Below are 23,432 nucleotides of genomic sequence, written 5' to 3'. Positions count from 1 at the left end.
TGAATTATTCTTGGACACCACCATGAAAATGTATTTAGCTGGTTTCAAATGTCAAATTTAATGGAAGCACTTACAATTCAGTAATGAAAAACACCAAGCCTAGCTGTTCAGTTGTATTTTGTAGACAAATTTATTTTTTCATAACACCTTTTATTTATAAATGTTCAGTAAAATAAGTTACTTTTTCCCTTTAAAAATAGTCTGAGTATATTAGAATTGGAGACTGAAAAGATTTAAAAACAGCTGCTTGAACTAAATTTCTTTTTCAGTTTGAAAATAAAAATCTCTTCAGTATATTTCAAGCAACCAAAATACTTCTTGTGGGCTTAACTGAATTCAAAGTACTTGCACATGCATAAATTCCTTATTTATTCTTTTTCTTTGATCTCTTCCTTTTTCTTGTAGCTTCATCATTGACCTTAAAGGGAAAAAATGCAGGTTTTTATATAAGAATTGAATAAATGGTAATAACTACTGATTAGACAGTAAGATGAACACCAAGAAATATAGAAGAAGATAACTGAGGGCCTAGTCTTTCTCCCACTGAAGTCAACCAGAGTTTTGCCACTAACTTCAGTTGTGGAAGATTAGGCACTTATTTTATGGATTTCGACTAGGGGGCTGGAGATTTCCTGGAGGATTCCCTATTCTCCACTTTCTTACTCCTCCTTGTTGCAGCAACCCTCCCTCTGAGTGAAAATGTCTGTATACCATCAGTGCCATTGTGTGTATCAGCCAAAAGTGTTCACTTGAGGCAATCGCTGCCTGTAGGGGCTGAGGACTCTCTTTCTACAGTGCTGGACCCAGGGATCGTGGGATCAGAGTCTGGATCCACATGGTAGTTTGACTGGCTTGTCACCCTTTGTCAGAAGCATAATTTTTATTGTATACAATATTGTATAAATGGACTCCTCATGGTGGCCAGAAACTTTGGTGGCTATTAAACATGGGCTAAATCCTGGAAAACGTTCACTGACTTCAAAGGAAGTTTGAGCAAACACTGAATGAGAAGTTTTGTGTTTGGTTACTAACAGATTTCCCAGCACTTATGAGTACTTTATTTGTCCAGCCCCATGCAAAGAGTAGCATTAAGAATAATGAGACTGACAGTTGACTTTACAGACTGTGGTTCCAAATCTGTTTCCTTTTAAATCAAAGGGAGTTCTGCCATTAACTTCAGTGAAAGCCAGCCCTAATCCTGCAGCCTTTACTCTCTCTCAAATACTCCTGCTGAAGTCATTTTTTACATGATTGGTTTTGCAGGAGCCAGTCCTTTAAAGTGTGCTGAAATTTTGCAGCATGAAGAAATTTTCTATATATATTTAAAATAACCCAAGAGAATAGATACGCTTTTAGCACAACATGGCAGGACTGAGTGTTTTTTTGATGTGGGAGACCCAAATACAGGAGGGGCAGCAGGAATCCAGCTTTGCCCAACAGCGAAGCTTGCATATTATCACACACACAAAAAGGTTCCAGAAGGGCATGGAGTTTACTGCTACATGGGAACAGCAGAAAACCCTCTTTAGGGGATCTGGTAAGTACATTGATTTCAATTGTCTTCAATTTTACCATCTTATCCTAACTTGCTTAAATTCAAAAAGCATGTATTTACTTGAAAGATTTATGATTTATAGAAGTAAATTTTCAAAGGCACAGAAGTTACATGCACAAATCATGTAATTTCTTAATGGTAATTTTGTGTACAACTTCCATGCTCGGTTGTTAAAGTGATTCCTTCATGAAATCTTTAAGAAACGTCTGTGGAGACCAGCATAATCTATTTCCATTCGCAGCTTTGTGATTTTTGACTGGGGCTGGAACCATGCCTGGAAAAGCTTGGGAATTTCAGTCCAGTTTGAGGGAAAATTCCCCAGTTGGCTGCCTTGTCCACTTTTCAGCCTCTGGGGAAGAGCCTCCAATCAGAACTGTTACAAGAAGCAACAACAAGAAAGCTTATGCTCAAATAAATTTGTTAGTCTCTAAGGTGCCACAAGTACTCCTTTTCTTTTTGCGAATATAGACTAACACGGCTGCTACTCTGAAAGAAGCAACCAGGAACTTTTTGAGGAGTGGAGAGGGAGCTGGCAACACCACTCTTATAGGAAGGAGTGGGGAGCAGACAGACCCCAGCAACTCAGGGAGGCCTGGCTCTCTGGGCCTCCTTCCTTGCTGTGAACAATAGATCAGTCTGTTCTCTGCTCTACCCCCTCCTCTCTTCATCCCTGCCACACCAAGCTTGAGAAGGGGATGAAGAGCCTCTGGAGCTGCCCCCTTCCAGGCCTGGGAAGAGAACACTGCTGCAGCTGCTTCCCCAGGTCCAGGAGAAGGGAGGTGAAGAACCTCTGCAGCAGCAGGAGAAACGGAGGTGGGGATAAGAGGCAGACAGATACTGGAGAGCAGGATTGATGGATGGGTTGGCAGGGGGCAGAATTTAATTGCTGGGCTGGTGTAGGGGATGGGCAGATGTGGGAGTAGACAGATTAATTATAACTTTGGACTTTGGTGTGGAGCTTCCAGCTTCTTACCATCAGGTAGCCAGCAAGAGCTCCTGTAGTTGAGGTTCAAAATCACCTAACACAATAAATCTGGAAGAATTGGCAACACTAATGGTCTCCCGCACCTTGTGGGAGGACAGGCTGTGTTCAAAAATCAAAAGGCAGTTGAAAACCACAGCATAACCTTTTTCTAAATGTCCTTATTTTGGGGGCGATCTCATGATTTTTTTTTATTTATTTTTTTTTTTGGTATCTCACCCATGATTTTTGAACTTGTGGGACAGGCAGTACTGCATACAGAACATTTGGAACTGAAAGTGACAACACAACTTTACTACAAAAGCTAACATAGTCTTAGGATTAGATCCCTTGCTCCCACTCCAGCCCCTTTACAGTGGGGAAAAGGGCCAGGGTGGCATAAAGGGCTCTATAAAAGCCTTGGATCCAGCGGAGGGAGGATTGCCCAAGTACTGGAACTGTGGAAGGCAGCTAAAAGGCTGACTTCTGGACAATTCAGCAGCTGGGCTAGGGACAGGGCTGGAGCAGGAGGGAGCACTAAGGAGATTCTAGGAAGGACTTCTACCCATGTGTCATGGAGTCATGGGGTATGGTTGATGCCCCAGCCTGTAACCAGTCTCCAGGGAGTGATCCCTTTAGTGGGCCAGGAGTGGACCCAAGGACCCACAAAGATCCAGAAGGGCAGCCCCGTGGCCTCTATGACTCCTGAGACTGGTCCTTTAGCACCAGTGATCTTTGTGTCTTTCTGTGGCTCCCTGCAGCAAATCCAGCCAAGCCAGAGTCCTGCAGGAGCTTGCACTGTGTCCCCTTCAGGGTGCGATGCTCTCAATGATAGAAATGTAGTTAAAACAGAATACAAACATCAGACAAATAGGATTATTCTGCTCAGTTTTTACTATACAACTAATTTCACAATGACTAGAAAACAGTAAAGGCTAAATTCTATGCTGATACACAAGGGAAGAGAGGGGTCAAGCAGTCAAACTATACGACAGCTCAAGTCTCACTAATCCTCCCATGGCCATGGGAAATCTGGCCAGGAAAATTGTAGGCTTATATACACAACACCCCATGATTGCATGCCCATAATGAGTGAAGTTTCAATGACAAGAGTCAGGTTTGGCCGAAAGTCCAGTCCAGTGAGAGTACCCTATTCAGGTATAAGCCAGCACTGCTTACTATGCATACACCTTGATTATCACCACAAAAGGTTTTCCTCCTTCCTCCCCCCGCCCCTTCCTGCTCGTGATGGCTCATCTTAAGTGATCACTCTCCTTACAGTGTGTATGATAAAACCCATTGGTTCATGTTCTCTGTGTGTGTATATAAATCTCCCCACTGTATTTTCCACTGAATGCATCCGATGAAGTGAGCTGTAGCTCACGAAAGCTTATGCTCAAATAAATTTGTTAGTCTCTAAGGTGCCACAAGTCCTCCTTTTCTTTTTTGCGAATACAGACTAACACAGCTGCTACTCTGAAACCTATGCACACACAGGGCCTTTAAGAAATAGCAGCAAACCACGCCTTACAGCGTAATGAGCAAGCCCCATGTTGACAACCCATTCTCTTGCAGCAGGATGACTATGCTATTATGACTATGTACTTTACAGCATGTTTGATTACACAGAGTGTTTGTGCTTTGGCTTGTATGGGGGCCAGGATTTGGCTCTAAATAGACTATGAACATACCTTGTGATATTTATTAACAAATTCCTCTTCAGATCCTGGTGGTTCATATTCTAAAAAAGACATTTATAAAAATACATTTATCTTTTACTCCAGTGAGATTTTATTCTACTTCATACACTAAAAGTTCTGCTATTTAGAAGAATTTTTTAAAAATTATTTGTATGTGTTTATATTCATGGACGTTATGCTCATCACTAGTACGTCAGCACTTTTAAACTATTTTTGTATTGCTACCTTGAGGCCTGTGAGGTAGGTAGGTATATTATCTCCATTTTACATGTGAATAAACTCAGACACAGAGCGGTAAAATGATTAAGAACACATATGAAGTTTGTGGCAGAGCAAGAAACAGAAATCAGGTCTCCTGACTCCCAATCCTATGCCCTAGACGCAGCTTTTTTTTCCTATGTGAAATGCTCTGTTATTAAAAATAAATATTGAATTTAGCAAGTCCTTTCAATCAAGAAGCCTTCACCAGGAATTTTCTAAACAGGCAAATGGAGTAATACATAATTTGTTATGGTGACCTAGTGGTTGAAAGGTCTTTATTTTTGATTCTGCATCAGTTTTAAGATAATCCTTTTTTTCTATATTTAAAAATGACATCTTCATTATCAACAAGACAGCAGTTCTTTATTACACCATAATTATGATTTCCTGGTTTAATATTCAGATTGTGCTTCCCTTTGGACTACATATATTAAAATATTCAGAATACAGGTGCCATGAATTTTTGAGTGGGGAAAGATAGGAAAAAGTGGTCTTAACACAACTTCTCCATTGGTGCTGAAGCATCTCATGGCGTTCTCTAACAATCTAAACTGTGCACAATCTAAACTGTGCAACAGTGTGTGAGTTTGGCCTGTTACTTCACACCACTACCACCGCTACTGTTTCTCCTTCAGAGGGATGCTCCATCCACTGGTGAAAGGGGCAGTATTTGCTACATAATATATTTTTTTTCTGGTGGCATCATTACAATTTGAATAAATGTGTATCATTTGATGTGAAAACATAAGAATCAATGAAAAATTAAAATAAGACCCAAGCTTGTATTTCAAACTGTAAATATGGTAAAACTGTGTCCAGCAAGGACTCAGTTGTAATGATAGATTTACATTTTCAGTAGCTTGTGTGTATGATGTTTATGTGATTATCGGTCACAGCCCTAAAGGTAAAATAAATGGTGCCAAAAATTACATATGGTTCTATTCTGCTTCCATTGAAATAAACAGCAAAACTCTCATTGGCTTCAAAGGCAGCAAGCGCAGGCTTTAAATCTATATATCAGCTAAAAACTAGTGTAATCTTAAAATGAGAGAGAAGAAATGCCTTTTTAAAATGTAAAATAAACACCATTACAAATCTCGACCTGTACATTCAAATATAACACAGAGATAAAAAACATAATTAGTAAATACATGTATTTAGATCTAAACAAAGAACATGGAGCCTACCTGTATTAATGTATTCTCCTAAAGGGTCCAGCCTCTTTAAAGGAAACAAGTACAAACAGACTTTTATTAAAATGCAATATTTGACATGAATCAGGATTAAAACAGATATCACCATACCTTGTAATTTGAAACATATTATACATGGTATAAGCCTAAACTGTCCAACAGGAGGCGACATCACTATATTGAGAGTATGAAACCCATTTAGTTGAAGTGGGGGAGGGGGAAGCAATTTAAAACTGTGTTTTTATTTGTACTTGCTAATACCTATTTAACTCAAATACCCTATAAATGTTTGAGAGAAAAAATCTGTGTGTTTAAATTAAGCATCCCTGCCCCTTCAGTTAAGAGCTGAGAAAGCTCACAATACATGGCTGAGACCTAGGAGTAGTCCTCCAACAAAAACAAAAAAGATAAGGCTTGACATTTCTGAGGTTAGAAACACAACAAACCTTTTTTAAATGTGTAAAAATATTCTGGCTTTCTTTACACATCATAAAGAAAAAAGGCACAAATTATATAATCAAAGGTTTTTATGCAGTTTTAGAAGTTGGATTGTAATGTATTTGTAACAAGTAATGAGCCAGAAATGTTGTATTAAAAGTACAGGTGAAAAATGGCATTAAAGGTAAAACAATGAAGTTTAAACTTTTAAGGTAAATAATTCTATATACAGTATCTAATTATTTATATTACTCTCATCATTGTGCTTATATCAGGCTAGTCTACTTATATAATAGACACAAAATCCTCTAGGAGACTCAAGGCCATATTCTCTTTAGAATTAAAGCCTCTTCATGCTACTTTGGCAGTGTGAACAGGCCTCAACGTAGGGGTAAATCTTTACACTGCCAGAGTGCTGTAAAAGGGCCTTAATGTAAATAGGAATCTGGCCTATAGTTGTGATGTGCAGTACTGGCTGTTGTGTACTATATATCTACCTAGGGTTGCCAACTTTCTAACTGCACAAAACCCAACACCTTTACCCTGCCCCGAGGCCCCGCCTCCACTCACTCCAGCCCCCCTCCCTCTGTCGCTCACTCTCCCCCATCCTCACTCACTTTCATTGGGCTGGGGCAGGGGATGAGAGCTCCAGCTTGGGTGGGGCTGAGGTGCAGCAGGGGGCTCAGGGCTGGGGTGGGGGTTGATATGCGGGGGGGGTGTTGGGCACTGGGAGGGAGTTTGGGTTCCTGCCTGGGGTTGGGGTGTGCGATCTGGGAGGGAGCTAGGGTGTGGGAGGGGGTTCCGACCTGGGGCAGGGGATTCAGGGTGCGGGGTCCAGCCGGACAGCACTTACCTCGGGTGGCTCCCAGTTGGTGGCGCAGCAGGGCTAAGGCAGGCTCCCTGCCTGCCTGCCCGGTCTCCACGCTGCTCTTGGAAGCAGCCGGCAGATCCAGCTTCTAGGTACAGGGGCCAGGCAACTCTGCGCGGTGTGCACTACCCACACCCGCGGGCGCTGCCTCCCAGTTCCCATTGACCACGGCTCCTGGCCACTGGGAGCTCCAGACCTGGAGCTTCCCTGATTGTCCCTGCACCTAGGGACCGGACATGCCAGCTGCTTCCGAGAGCTGCGCAGAGTCAGGGCAGGCAGGGAGCCTGCCTTAGCCCCGCTGCGCCACTGACTGGACTTTTAACAGCCCGGTTAGTGGTACTGACTGGAGCCGTGGCACAAGGGTCCCTTTTTGACTGGTGTTCCAGTACAAAAATGGATGCCTGGCACCCTTATATCTACCACAGCATCCAGTGAAGAAAATCAAACTGTTTCATATTGATGATCATGCCTTCTGTTAGCTGCTTTCCAGAATATATGCATTAAAACACTATGCTACATTGGAAAGCAAAGTCTCTTTTTTATTAACAATAATACATAGAAAAACAGTAGTAATATTTTCTGTGGTTATTATTCCATGACAGATCAATTGATAATTAAGTTTATAATAATTGTATTGCTAGTGGGCTAGAGGAAACAGCTTTTCATTAGCAATTCTATTTATTTTAGAAAAATTTTAAGAAAATGGGATCTTGGAAAAATATTTACTCAGCCACACCTTGAAAAAGATTCTTTGCCTAATAATTTTTGTGTATACACATATGAAATATAGTGATGATAAAAAGGAACATGCATTTTTGCTAGGTATTTGTACCTGTTCCTTTTCTCTCTCTGCATCTTCTCTACATTCTTTCAGGATACCATGTATATCCATTGAATCTATCCTATCCTCCTTTTTAATAATCTTCAGCTTTAACACATGGAAAGATGTTTCTATTTCTCCCATCTTCACATGCACAGGTATGCCTTCGACTAAGATAAACTCTGACTCTCCCTCTTTAAAGCCAGGAGGCTGGTATTCTGGAGGGGTCACTATTAAAAACAAACACACACCTGAAAGAAAAGGAGTACTTGTGGCACCTTAGAGACTAACAAATTTATTAGTGCATAAGCTTTTGTGAGCTACAGCTCACTTCATTGGATGCCCACCTGAAAGAATCCTCTTGCTCATAAGTGTACTACACTAATAATCATTCATCATGATTAGTAATAGTAGCTCATTTCTAAACATGTGGGCAATTCTATTTGTGTGAACAGTACTTAATTCCTTTAAACACCAATAGGAAACAGGTACATATTTAAAAAACACCTATGGTTTTCAAATATTTACAATTTAGTTGTCATTTTATTGTGGCATTATGGAGACTGATCAGATGTTTACTTTAAGTACATGTTAAGTGACTAAGGACAAAATGTGGAGTATGAAGATCTATGATGATAAAAATTGAAGGTCATTCTCATGCCTGAAGACTCACTCTCTGATACCTAAAGGAAAATTTAAAACTACTTTTATTAGAGACAGTTTTGCTTTTCAAATCATACTTATTTATTTGTAATACAGTAGTGCCTATAGGCCCCAGTTGGAATTGGCATATCCTTCTGCTGGCACTGTGCAAACACAGAAAGAGCTGGTCCCTACATGGAAGTATTGTATTTGTACTTTAATTGAATTGTCTCGTTAGCACTGACCCCCCCACATGCTAAGGCAACTCCCATCTTTTCATGTACTGTGTGTATATACCTGCCTACTGTTTTTTTCCACTCCATGCATCTGATGAAGTGGGTTTTAGCCCACGAAAGCTTATGCCCAAATAAATTTGTTAGTTTCTAAGGTGCTACAAGTACTCCTCATTGTTTTTGTATTTACAATATAAATACACAAGAGACAAAAGGTGGGAGAAAGTGATGTAAGATATAGGCAAAGTGATAACTGGTACATGTCATATTAATTTTACTTCATTTTTTGTCTTTTTTTCCTCTTTGTGTAAAATATATGTGTTCCATTCTATTCAGATTTTTTTTGTTTGTTTAAATAAAGTTTTACAAATAAATCCCAATACTTGCCATCTGCATAATAAAATAGCTTCATAGTGAGAGAGACATCATAAGGAAGAGAAACAATATTTTCCATCAGAAAATAGAGGTTATGAATTAGAAGAAGACAGGTCCTCTTTATGTCTTCTGTTGCATCATTTGTTATATTAGTTTTCTTATTGCTAGGGGAAAAATAAGTAAGGAGTTGTAAAGATTTATCTGACATTTAAAATTCTTTATATACAGGTTAAAGTAAAACATTCTAGAATACAGATACATATTTTATCATACAGAAGATCACTATTTGCAAGAAGTAAGTCAGGTGTTTCAGTCTTTCTTGAACTGGTGAAATCAAAACATTTGTCACTGCGATAACTTTAGAAGGGAGAACTAATTAAGTTTACAGTGTATGCTGTAGGTAAACAGTATGTAATATTGGAATTATTCTAACATTTTTGCTCAAACCTTTCTTACAAATCACTTTAAAAATACATTCAATTTGTGTGCACAAATGCTGCTGAATGAAGCACAGATTAATAGTTCAGTGAATCACATCTGAAGATCTTATTTTCCTTTTTTAAATGTTTTGTTTGTCTTTCATAGAATTAATTCTGTAGCTATTCACCTGAATACATCCATCTGTGGTCCCTTTGATGTATATCTCAATTTAAATTGATAAGATTCTATCATGTCCTAAATATGAACAAAAATACAAAATATACTAATTACAAAAGGGAGACTTGATTCCTTCATAGTAGTCTCAGTTATGATCAAGGAGCATTTACTCACCCTTATAAGGTACCTTTAGTGTAATGTAAAACTTGAGCAGCAGTCAACAGGTTTATTTTTCTAATTTCAAACATTAAAAATTTAAATTGGTTGAACAGAACTTTTTACAGTCTAGACTTTTTAAAAATAAATGTAAAAATAAAATAAGATTACTTTATTCCATAGCAAATTCATAAAACTGGCTGCATACGCAAATTGATGGGGATCACAGAATATTTCAAAGTAAATGGTTGGAGCTATGTTACCTGAGACATTTAAAAATTTACTGGCCAAAGATTTAAAAAATATACTGAAGGACACAATCCTGCATTGGCGGGTGAATGGACAAGATGACCGTGTATTTTTCCCCCATCACTACAACCTTAACTACGCTAGTTAGCACTAATATAATCTATTTGTATTGTATTCTTAGTGTAAGTAACATGTCACTATCATTTTACTGTTATTTGACTAGATTTATATATTCATAGAGCCTTATATTTGGGTTAGCTGCGTCCTTCTGTACCTGCAGTACATTAAGAAGATACAGCATTTTAAGGAGGGGGAAGGACAAAAACACATTTTTGTTGTTCATTTTTATTTAATTGTAATATTTAATCAAAGTTTTGTTGATCCTGCTATAAAAATCAATAAAATATATACATATACTTTTGTGAGTCTCCAGAAGCTCTGCTATGTTGAAAAATTAATTAATCTAAATGCTTTGTACATGTGGCACTAATCTTTCAAGCATAGAAATTCTGATCTGATAACACAGTACGCCTTTAAATTAGCATCTATTCTTTGATCCAATCTCCACTTTGTAGAAAAACCTCTAACCTGAGGTCAGGAAAACTTAATAGATTGCTCCCACAAAGACAATGGCACAAAGCTCTAAATAGCAGACTTTTTTAATTGGTACATCTTGGAGGAAATAGAAGCATGCCAATAGCGTGATTATTATTGGCTCGAATACATTGTGCTAGCAGGGTCTCACTTTTATTTCATACATTGCATAAATGACTATACAAAGCTGAAAGCAAACTTATTTTGCAGCCATAGTAGAGCAGGGGAAAAGTCTGATGTCAAGAAAGAGCCACATAGTGGAAAATTTGTTAAAACACAGTAGTTTTCACATTTTTTCACATTGTGGATATTTCCTCCCCTGCCCGCCCCGCCAGCCTCCACATTCTAATTTCATGCCATTCCTGTTGTTACTGTAATGCCTAGTTATATTAAAAAGCAGGATAATCTGCTAAAAGAGGTAATTAGACTATTGCAGATAATTTTATATTATACAACTGTATGGATTTTAAACTTCCCTTTGACAAGTTCTTCAAGAGATTTTGCGGTAAAAAAAAGGTAATCGAGAAAGTGAAAACCATACTTTGAGTCTTTAAGTAACAATAACTAAACAGGTTTCAGAGTAGCAGCCGTGTTAGTCTGTATTCGCAAAAAGAAAAGGAGTACTTGTGGCACCTGAGAGACTAACAAATTTATTAGAGCATAAGCTTTCGTGAGCTACAGCTCACTTCATCGGATGCATCATAATAAAGTTATGTTAGACTATATATATAAATTTCATACAAAACTTGCCATTTTCTTAAAGATATAGTCTAACATAACTTTATTATGATGCATCCGATGAAGTGAGCTGTAGCTCACGAAAGCTTATGCTCTAATAAATTTGTTAGTCTCTCAGGTGCCACAAGTACTCCTTTTCTTTTTGCGAATAACTAAACAAGGTCTCTCCTTTCTGACATGGTAGAAACCTTGTAAAAGATAGAACCTGATCCTGCACCTACTAAAATAAACAGGAGTGGAGTATGGCCCAGAAACATATTGCCTCAGACTAGTACTATTTTAAGTGGATTCCTTTTACAGGTTTTCACCTAAGTGAACTGTTGTTTTATGAACTATATTTTTGTTTAATACATTGAAACTGGATTTAGAGAAATTAGAAGATTAACAGAAACATCTAGCTGCAATATTTTTTGACTGTTGCTTCCCAAGCCAAATTAAAAAGCAAAGTTAAACTTTTACAATAAAAGCACAAACTATATAAAACAATAATTAGCAAGGAAATTACAAATAAAATCATATAACATACTGTAGATACATATATACATACTTACTCCAAGAATCATCATTTGCAGCTATTAAGAAAATTTAAAAAAATGCAACGTTAAAGGTAACTACACAGTTTTTAAATGTAAGTAGATATAAAGAACAATAATTTAAAAATAACCCTTACATGCCCATTATTATGATGTATGGTATTACTATAAATGTAAGGAGGCAATGGGATTGTTATAAACAGATTATTTTCTAACTAAAGTGCATAATTTCTTAATCTCTGATGTATTTACACTGTTTGCTTTGATCATTTTAATTTATCGATTTGTTGGGCATGATGCATGTCTTGGCAAAAGCTTAAAAACATTCTGAATAGAGAGGAGTGGGGGATAGTGCAGTAGTTAGGGGAATAAAGGAAAATTTTAATCTGGTGACCTATTTGGAGAATTTGTTAAAGTGGAAAAATCCTCTTATAATGAAGTGTTCATTATTATAGTTTTAAAAAATCACTACATCTCAAATCCAGGGCAGCAGCACACTGGCCAGAAGAACCAGACAAATTGCTCTGTTCTGTCAGGGTGCGCTACACAGGAATTGTTCTGCAGCAAACCCAGCCCTGTCCAGACCCTCCCATCATCCACCCTGGCCCTACCACAACCTTCTCCTGGTGTGCTGGTGTGCAGATCCTCCCAGAACTGAATTTAGCTCTCTGCAACACAATGGATGTGCATCTTCTGCTTTTCTCTCTGGAATTTTGCCCCATCCAAAGATTTTCCACCACTTCCACTACATGGGACTCTCCACTGATCTGAGGATCATGATTTACTTCTAAAGGTGGAGATTTACTGTAGCAAAAAAGGGCCTGTCTACACCCAGGAATTGGTCACTAGACCTCACTTCATGCCCTGCCCTTACCTGATGCAATGGCAGTTATGCTTGAGACTTTAGGGTGTGTATACACTAAGAAAATTTGTAACAGCTTTTCAGCACCCATCATGCCCCACACCACCACCAAAAAAACCCCACAGCTATAATTAAGACAGACTTGCGTATTTTTTTTCTAATGCCTCAAAGCATCCTTTCATCCTGGAGGAGGAAACAGTTTTAAATGTTTAGATGAAAAGGAGCACATTCCTAATATAACAGTGAGCCTGATACGAAGCTTTTGCTAAAGATTGTTTTCTCCCATAAACTTGTTTTATAAAAAATAAACTGTTTGGACAGCAAGTCACTTAGTTTAAAATAGTGTATATACTAAATTTAGAAGGGAACAATAAAAAATTGTGTAAAAAGTACAAAAACACTAGGAAAGGTGAGACTATAGATGGAAAAATGTTGAAAATTTTATTTAATAAATATATGATAAACACAACATGTAATATATAAAAAGGAAATATAATGTGCTGTTTAACTGTGTACGTACCATTTAACAATTTTGGATACTCTTGGATAGATGCTGTCTTCTTGCAAAACTTTTACACACAGATCTATAGCAAAAATAGAAGAGAAATATTCATTTATAATAAGAGAAATATATTGAAAACATAATATACGAAATAATTATTTCCCCCTACTTTTTACATCCCCTTCAATAAGATTGGGCAAGTAGATACCTGAGGTCCAATCCTGCACTATTGAAATCAGTGGGAGTTTTGCTATTGACTTAAATGGGAACAAGATCAGGCTGCTAGTGAGCTGATGTCAATGCTATTTCATCAAAACTATTTGAGTTCTGTTTCAAAAACATGCACAAGCATTGACATTTCGTAAAATCTATTATCGATAACAAGACTACTGAACACAATTCACTGCACACTGCTTTGTAATTTCACTCCATTATGCACACTTTAGTCAGCTGTACAGGCCTCATTGTGAAATCCTTTATGTTTATGTGGTGTTCTTGAAACACTGACTTGGGCCTAGTTTATACAGTTTTGAACCGATTTAACTAAATCGTTATAAACTCACTCATAGTGTGGAGCTGTTAGCATCGATATTATTAGAACAATCCATACATATAAAAATCCAATTATATTAATATAACTGAGTTCACACTAGGAGGTTTTGCCAATTTAATTAAATTGGTGCAAAACTATATGTAGAGACCTTGGGAACAGGGACACAAATCAACCACTAAACAGCCAATTTCATTAAAATATTCATGATAGGTGAATACTAATAAATTTATTTCATTTCCAGTGGCATTCTGCCATAGAGAGGGATGAAATAATATATTTTATCATTTGCAAAAGTTAAATGCTGATAATTAAACCATTCAAAATTTTATTTTTGCATGCCATATTTAGAGAATATTTTTTAATACTGCGAAACACATGATTTAGTAAAATAGTAAGCCTGCTATATAGAAGCTCAGATACCCTGGTAATGATGGTATGGGTGGGTAGATAGATAGATTTGTAGATAAATATACATATATAATTATATTCTTCTGATTATACTGTACAAGATATTTTGAAGAAATAAATAATAAATTAAGTACCACTGATTAAAATCAGTTTTACAACAGGCATGCAAATTAGAGAAACAGATATGCAAACACATAAAAAACAAGATTTGAAATCATTATCTTTGTACCTTCTAAATAATGGGTGCTGTATGCATCTTCAGGGAAAATTCCACGTAAGTAAGTAACAGCTGATACTGCAACAGCCATTATTCTCTTCACCATAACTAGAGATTGCTGATGTGTTTTTAATCTCTCTGGGAAATAAGGTAGCCCACTGATTTTGAAAACAAAAACAGTCACTAACATTAATTGCAATAGATATGTATCTTGGCACATGAAAAACTGTTATTTAATTAATTAATATGAAGTTCAAATTAAGTTAAACCACAAAGATAGTTTTCCACCAAATGCATCCGATGAAGTGAGCTGTAGCTCACGAAAGCTTATGCTCTAATAAATTTGTTAGTCTCTAAGGTGCCACAAGTACTCCTTTTCTTTTCACAAAGATAGTGTATTACTAGCACGTCACAATGCTGAAAGTAGAGATGGATCTGAACTAAACCTTGGTATGAACATCAAGGGAACTTTAGGGAAATTCAGATCCAGATCTGTATCCATACTGGGATGAAAGTCAACCCCAGATCTGAATGCTTTTGAACTGTGGGAAAGATCAGGTCTGGGAATGGGCGACAGGGGATGATTCATTTTATGTTTATCAGTTCTGTTCATTCCCTCTGAAGCACCTGGCATTGGCCACTGTTGGAAGACAGTATACTGGGTTAGATAGACCTTTGGTCTGACCCATTATGGCCGTTCTATGAATACCAATGGCCAAGCATTATGCTCTCATGTGGTTTTACCCCACTGTAGACAGTCACGCTGGTCTCGCACACTGCCAAAGATGGGTGAATTGGGCACAATGTAGTTAAATTAATTCCCACAATAATTAATTTGATACAAACACATAAATTTAGTTCTTACCCCACAAGTGTCTTGTTTCTTGGCTGTTCTGAACTTCTGTATTGTAGCCATTCACAAATATCCTACTAGGGTGTCTAAACATACAAAGTTATTGTAATTTGTTAATTTGTCAACTATAAAAAAAATAATTCTAATCTCTTTTTTTAATCAATTCAAGATTTTGATATTGCTTCCAGTAAGTAACTAAGTACCAAGATTAACAATATACTAAAAAACAGTAATCAGTGGATAATTACATATTAAAGCCATTACTGTAGGACAATTTAAAAATATGGAACCTAATGTCAAACAGGGAAAATATTGTTTACTCATAGACTTTAAGGTCAGAAGGGACCATCATGATCATATAGTCTGACCTCATGCACATTGCAACCCACACAATCTCACCTATCCACTTCTGTAATAGACCCCCTAATCTCTGGCTGCGTTACTGAAGTCCTCCAATCATGATTTAAGGATTTCAAGTTACAGAGAATCCTCCATTTACACTGGTTTAAACCTGCAAGTAACCCATGCCCCATGCTGCAGAGGAAAGCGAAAAACCCCCAGGGTCTCTGACAATCTGACCTAGGGGAAAATTCCTTCCCGACCCCAAATATGGTGATCAGTTAGACCCTGGGCATATGGGCAAGACCTAGCAGCCAGACACCTGGGAAAGAATTCTCTGTGGTAACACAGAGCCCTCCCCATCTAGCGGCCCATCACCAGACTTTGGAGATATTTGCTGCTTGCAGTTGCAGATCGGCGAATTGCCATTGTAGGAAGTGTCATCATACCATCTCCCCCCTAAATTTATCAAGCTCAGTCTTGAAGCCAGTTAGGTTTTTTGCCCCCACTGCTCCCCTTGGAAGTCTATTACAGAACTTCACTACTTGATGGTAGATTAAACCTTCATCTAATTTCAAGCCTAATCTTGTTGATGGCCAGTACACACATTTTATGTATAAAAAGTTATAGATTACAAATAGAGTTATGTACAGGAGAGATTTTTGTCTGTTAATTGCTAATCAGACTGACACTGGAGTAAATTTGAGCAGTTAGTGAAGCCCCCCTCCATCAAAAGATGAAGTTCCCTATGGCCAACATTAGGAGGAAAGGATTTAATTAAGTTTAACTCAATTTTGTGGGGAGTGGAGGAAACAGGGGGACCACCATAAGAACGGCCATACTGGATCAGACCAAAGGTCCATCTAGCCAGTATCCTGTCTTCAGACAGTGGCCTACGCCAGATGCCCCAGAGGGAATGAACAGAACAGGGAATCATCAAGTGATCCATCCCCTGTTGCCCATTCCCAGCTTCTGGCAAACAGGCTAGGGACACCATCCCTGCCCATCCTGGCTAATAGCCATTGATGGACCTATCCTCCCTAAACGTATCTAGTTATTTTTTGAGCCCTGTTATAGTCTTGGGGTTCACAACATCCTCTGACAAGGAGTTCCAAATTTATGTTATGGAACATCCCTTATTTCCCCTTTTTTATCAACAGCGATGCAAAGGATCACAAATGGTTGTTTTTCTGGGGTGTTTTTTTTTTTTTTTACTATGTATAATTTTGTACTACCAATACAACATGAGAGAAGTATTGTGTCCTTTTTGTCTTGTATATTTCAAACTGTTCACCCTGGCAAACTGAACACTTTATACAAGCCTTTAGAGAAACCTCAAATCTACACCAAATTTTCTACTGCATTGGGATTTTTTTTTTAACTTTTTGAGTAGTTAGCCACCTGGTCAACTAAGGTAGGTGGGGCACAATATTAAGACATTTGTTGACAAGAGAAAGGTTTTAAAGAAAGTTATGCTTGGTCCACAATGTGGGTAAAAAAAGCAGTGTCTATGTGGCATTTGGGGTTTCTTTAAAGGTTTGTATGGGGGTTATTTAGACTTGTAAACTGTCCTTCACTGTCTATACTATCTTACCATACACTATCAAGTCAAGTTCAAGGTTTCAATCCTTATTTTAAAAGCGCTCAGCTCCGTGGCCTGGGCCCAGCACAGCTAAAAGACCACCTAAAGCTTCAGGGGGGAAATTCTGGAAGACAATGCTGCTCCTCAGTACAAAGGAACTTTTTACTATATGGGTAAAAGGCATGTCCGTGCTTTCTTAGGGGCTAGACCCCCACACTGTGGAACAAACTTCCACAGGAACTAAGGACCAACTTAAACTTTGCCACCATCCACTCCCAAGTGCCGGGTGCATTTCTTTAGCCTAACTTCTCTTCACACAAACAGTGTGGATATTTAAAAAAAAAACCCAAACCCTACCAAAACAAATCGCTCCACTGTGCATGCAATTCTCCCACTGGGGCGAGGATGAAAGAACCACAACTAAGTTCTGGATGGTGCTCAGATATTACAGTGATAAGGGCAGTATGTGAACATATATCACAAAGACACAATAGCTTTCATGTGGGAATCAGCGCCATCTACATCTCTAAAACCAATGTTAAATTGAATTAAATCCTGGCCTGCAAATATTGGGAAATTCACCTGATTTAATTGGGGGGCGGGGGAGGAGGGAGAGATGTAAAGTTGTAACTGAGGTTACCAATGTCGGAGCATCTGAGTGAAATGTAACATAAACTATAGGCAAAATTAAACTACAATCCCACGTGACCTTTTCTGAACGCCTCACTGACAGACATACACACACTAGTGGGAGGTTTCAGAGTAGCAGCCGTGTTAGTCTGTATTCGCGAAAAGAAAAGGAGTACTTGTGGCACCTTAGAGACTAACAAATTTATTTGAGCATGAGCTTTCGTGAGCTACAGCTCACTTCATCGGATGGGAGGAGCGGTTTGGCTGGCACCTTTAAACAGGTTTCAGAGTAGCAGCCGTGTGAGTCTGTATTCGCAAAAAGAAAAGGAGGACTTGTGGCACCTTAGAGACTAACAAATTTATTTGAGCATAAGCTTTCGTGAGCTACTGCTCGCTTCATCGGATGGGAGGAGCGGTTTGGCTGGCACCTTTAAACAGGTTTCAGAGTAGCAGCCGTGTGAGTCTGTATTCGCGAAAACAAAAGGAGGACTTGTGGCACCTTGGAGACTAACAAATTTATTTGAGCAGAAGCTTTGGTGAGCTACAGCTCACTTCATCGGATGCATGTAGCTCACGAAAGCTCCTGACCAAATAGATTTGTTAGTCTCTCAGGTGCCACAAGTCCTCCTCACCTTTAAACAGGGAGCCGTGATGGCGTACACGGCCTCCTGATAAACCAGGAGCTACAACCGTACACACCCCCTGCAACGTGCCCCCAGGTGTGATCTGCAAAAGTGCTGCAGCCCGAGAGACTCTGGGAGGGGCCGCGACGGGGCAGCAGCTCGGCAGCGGGGGGCGCGCGCGCGCCTCCCTGCCCTTCCCAAGGGGCTGCAAGGCGCGCGCCCGCGAGCCGCTTCCAACGGCTCTTTAACGGCTGCCGGGACGGAGAGCAGCTCGCGCCGCAGAGAAAGGGCGGGAAGAGGCGGCGGTTCTGCTCTCCCTCCCCCCGCAGCGAGAGAGGGGGAGGGGAAGCGGACGCTTCACCTCAGCCTGGCTGCTGCCGGTGGGCGAGCCCACGAAGCTCCTGCCATTTCCCCTCAAGGAAGAAGAGAACAAACCAGCCCAGAGACTTGACACCAACATCGATTAAAAATAAATCTTTTAATTAGCGGAGGGAGAGCGGCTTGAGGTCAGAGGGAGGCGCTTCCGCTCCAAGGGGGAAGAGGAGGAGCCGTGAAGCCCTTCCCTGTGTGCCCTGCGCTCCTAAAACCCTTCTCCCCATCTGCCCTGCGGGACAGTGGTTCTCAATCTTTCCAATTTATTAGAGCATGAGCTTTCGTGAGCTACAGCTCACTTCATGGGATGCATTCGGTGGAAAATACAGAGGGGAGATTGATATACAATTGAATACAATATACAATTGTATTTTGAGTGTGTATATCAAACTCTCCTCTGTATTTTCCACCGAATGCATCCCATGAAGTGAGCTGTAGCTCACGAAAGCTTACGCTCAAATAAATTCGTTAGTCTCTAAGGTGCCACAAGTCCTCCTTTTCCTTTTGCGAATACAGACTAACACGGCTGCTACTCTGAAACCTGTCAATCTTTCCAGACGACTGTACCCTATTCAGGAGTCTGAGCTGTCTTGCCTACCCCCACGTTTCTCCTCGCTTAAATCGACTTGCTTACAAAGTCAGACATAAAAATACAAACGTGTCCCAGCGCCCTGTTCCTGAAACACGGCTGACTTCCTTTTTACCATCCAATTATAAAATCAATCAATTGGAATAGAAATATTGTGCTTACATTTCAGTGCGTCCTATATAGAGCAGTATAAACAAGTCAGTGTCTGTATGAAATTGTAGTTTGTACTGACTTTGCTAGGGCATTTATGAGCTCTGTTATAAAACTAGGCAAATGTCTAAGTGAATTGATGCACCTTCTAGAAGACCTCTGTGTACCCCCAGGGATAGCTGGTTTAGACCCACTAGGTCAGGAGAAGGGTGGGTGTGGACCCGTGGGTTGATCATTAGGGGGCATAAAACGGGGAGGAGAGATGAATTCAAATAAATGTGAAGATCCATATGCCCCTAAACGCTGGAATGGATAAATGGTGAATTTTCTTTATACCATTAAGCCATTAAAAAAAAAAAGTCATGAACACTCGGTCACAAGCATTCACGTAAAACATACAAATATTTCCCCAAGAAACCTTCAGGACATTCCAGTCTCCACTCCAGCTATCTGATTCTAGAAAGTTATTTATTAAGCACTATTGTCTCTTTCAAATCAAGAATCGCTGCTTGGGTTTTATAAGTGATAAGCAAAATTAGGTATCACTCATCCATCTTCATGTAATTTTCTACAGAGTTAAAAAAAATGAGAATCTGATTCTATGAAGTATTTTCCATAAAAATTTACCCTATTTTCATGAAATAAGGAGCAAGTTTCTAAAGGAGCTTTTCTGAAAAATATATATAGGCTGTGATTTTTCAGATGTGTGAGCACTTGCAGTTTCTATTTACTACAGCAGGATTTGTGTGTGCTCAGAACCTCTGATATTAATTCCTTTTAGGTAGTTCTAAGTCATAATTCCATCTGCTTGAGCAGTGATATAACTTGTTCTACTGCTTGAAGATCTAAAGAGTTGCAATGTCAGCTCTTCAGATCAGGGATTGTCTCTCCATAAATGTTTGTACAGAAAGCACTAAGCACACCAGGGCCCTTAATCCCAAATGGCAGATCTGCATACTACTGTCAAAAAAAATCCAAACCTTATTTTATTGACAAATTGACTACCAACAGCTTTTATCTGAAAATGTGTGCAGGTTAGACTTACTTTGGGCGTCAGTCAGGACTGCATAGTGAAGGATCCCCCACCCCCTCAAAAAAAAAAAAGCAGGACAATTTTTGATTTTTCATTACTTTACTCATGCTAGAAGAGGTACAACCAAGAGAGGTAATGTTGGTATTGCTTTTCAGTCCCCTTGAATTAGGCAAGGGAGGTGGGGGGATGGGGAGGGTTTGTACATGTGCCGTGCATAGCAATTTGTTTATGTACAGTGGGATGTCTGTTGAATCCTCCTGAAAGATCTTGATGAAACTTTCCTGGAAATACTCTGTAATCCTCTGCCAAAGGTTTCTAGGGATGGCTGCATTATTTCTTCCTCTGTGGTAGGACACTTTTCTTTGCCAGTCAGAGATAACTTCAGCAGACACCATTGCAATACACAGGCTAGCAGCATATGGGGTCTGGGTGGCTTTGGGATGCCAACAGTAGCTGTGCTCTTTGCCTTTGAGGAGAGAGGCACACCAGGACATAATGGGACTTTTCAGGCAGCAAGCAGATGCTGCATACTCTGGTGGCCCTGCAGGCTCAACAATCCTGGGCTCATCTCCCTCTAAAGCCCATTGAAAACTCAATCTCAGGACCTCCCTACATCCTTTCCCTACAACATTCCTTGTGGCATCAGGACTGCTACACTATCCCTTTGTGGGAAGACTACATTAGAAGGACCACATTTCAAGGGGTTCTAGATATTATCAGAAAGGGGTTTTGTCTTCAGTCAAGGCCCTTTCTACTACCCCTGTCTCCTCAAGGAGGTACCCCCTTCTGTGGGAAGCTGTTGAAGCAAGAGCTGGACTCTCCTACATCTCAGACTAGTGGAGAAGTTTGTCAGAGTTCAGGGTTAAAGGGTTTTGTTTCCATTATTTTCTCAGTCCATTCTGGACCTTTAGCATTTCAACAAGTTTATCCTTCATTTCAAGTTCACGATGGTGACTTTAGCCTCCATAATTCCTTAGTTAGATCCTCAAGACTGGTTCATGGCTCTTGATCTCCAAGATGCCTATTTTAATATAGCTCAAAGGAAATCCATCAGATTCCTGTTAGGAGAATCTCACTACCACTTTTCTCAGAGAAAAATCTGCACTTTACCTGAAAGTGTAGGGTTCATAGGAACTATGGCCAAGAACATTGTTGAGAGTGTTTTAGGCGTCCAAGACACATGACTCTATGCACTTATGTGATGCAGTTTGCCAGACTTCACTTACATTATGCAACAGTGGGTGAAATCAGTTTCCCTACTAACCAGACACCATGTGGACCGGCTGGTCATGGTCAAGAATTCCTCTCCTTGTTAAACTGGTGAAAAAACCCCTCTTGAGGTGTGCAATAGATTACCCTTCTCTGCACCTTCACCTATCAAGACTGTGATGACAGTCCCACTCAAATGGCAGCTCACCTGAGCACCTTAAAACTAAGGGCCTATGATCCCTTCAGGAGGTTTGCCTCCACATCAACATCCTACATCTCAGAGCCATCTGCCTGGCATGCAAAGCATTTCTATCTTCACTCCAGGAATCCAAAGTCCAAGAAACAATACCATAGCTATACATTATGACTAGGGCCCTACCAAATTTACAGTCCATTTTGGTAAATGGTCAAAGGATATTTTAAAAGGATATTTCATGGTCAAAGGATATTTTAAAACATCATAAATTTAATTTCAGCTATTTAAATCTGAAATTTGAGTGTTGTAATTGTAGGGTTCCGGACTCAAAAAGGATTGGGGTTTTTTTTTGGTAGTACTGCTACCCTTACTTTTGCAGTACTGCTGGTGGAAGCGCTGCCTTCAGAGTCGGGCAGCTGGAGAGCAGCGGCTGCTGGCTGGGAGCCCAGCTCTGAAAACAGAACTGTCGCCAACAGCAGCGCAGAAGTTGTGGTATGGTATTGCCACCCTTACTTCTGCACTGCTTCCTGCAGAGCCAGCCCACTCTCCGGCCACCCAGTTCTGAAGGGAGCAGCGCAGAAGTAAGGGTGGCATGGTCTGGTATTGCCACCCTCACTTCCGCACTGCAGCTGGCAGGACGCTGCCTTCAGAGCTGCGTGCGTGGCCAACAGCTGCCACTCTGGCCACCCAGACAAAGGCAGGGCAGAAGTAAGGATGGCAATACCACAATCTCCCTAAAATAACCTTGCGACTCCCTGCATCTCCCTTTTGGGTCAGGACCCACAATTTGAGAAATGCTGGTCTCCCCAGGAAATCTGTATAGTATAGAGTAAAAGCACACAAAAGACCAGATTTCACAGTCATGACATGTTTTTCATGGCTGTGAATTTGGTAGGGCCCTAATTATGACAACAGAAAAGGAGTAGTGATGTCATCTCTGCTTTGTCAGGAGGGCATTTGGCTCCGGATTTATTGTATTCATTACCAGATAACATCACTAGTCTTGCATCTTCCAAGTGTTCAGAACTCTGGTCCATCACCTCAGCAGACTGTGCTCAGACAAACATGAGTAGTCTGTCAAAAAGGGGTCTTCAATGCCTAGCACAATGGGGACCCATTCTTGACTAGCCCTTAGTCTCTGCTGCAGTAGTTCTCAACCTGTTTACCATCATGGGCCACAGGTTGAGAACCACAGCACCTCCCCCTGCCAACCACCCACAGTCCCCTATGCCCAGCACCCCTGCCCAGAGCAGGGCCAGGAGCAGAACCCGCCCTGCGGGGCTGGGCAGCAGCCAGACCGCCGATCCCAGCACATGGGGCCAGGCAGCCAGGACCCAAGTGCCGCAGCATGTGGAAGGGCAGATGGGACCCTGGCACTGGAACAGGAATAGAGTGCCTAGT

The 23,432-nt window shown here is 40.1% G+C and overlaps 2 protein-coding genes across 2 annotated transcripts in view; one reads left to right on the top strand and one right to left on the bottom strand.

The window, feature by feature from the left end:
* The window catches only part of MMACHC (metabolism of cobalamin associated C), a 53,649-nt gene that overhangs the window by 25,805 nt on the left and 4,412 nt on the right, over nucleotides 1-23,432 (top strand). The window lies entirely within an intron of this gene.
* LOC119860234 (HORMA domain-containing protein 1-like) lies at nucleotides 50-15,742 on the bottom strand. Its single transcript, XM_043520447.1, is given in 13 exon segments — nucleotides 50-418; nucleotides 4,208-4,257; nucleotides 5,665-5,698; nucleotides 7,809-8,047; nucleotides 9,059-9,210; nucleotides 9,654-9,720; nucleotides 10,295-10,322; nucleotides 11,932-11,952; nucleotides 12,922-12,958; nucleotides 13,296-13,359; nucleotides 14,468-14,585; nucleotides 14,587-14,613; nucleotides 15,321-15,742. Coding segments are annotated over 13 exon segments (942 nt in total). The 5' UTR covers nucleotides 15,372-15,742; the 3' UTR covers nucleotides 50-364.

The sequence above is a fragment of the Dermochelys coriacea genome, chromosome 8 (assembly GCF_009764565.3).
Source record: "Dermochelys coriacea isolate rDerCor1 chromosome 8, rDerCor1.pri.v4, whole genome shotgun sequence".
NCBI classification, from domain to species: Eukaryota; Metazoa; Chordata; order Testudines; family Dermochelyidae; genus Dermochelys; species Dermochelys coriacea.
The sequence above is the reverse complement of the archived record's forward strand: the minus strand, read 5'-3'. Positions and strand labels throughout refer to the sequence as shown.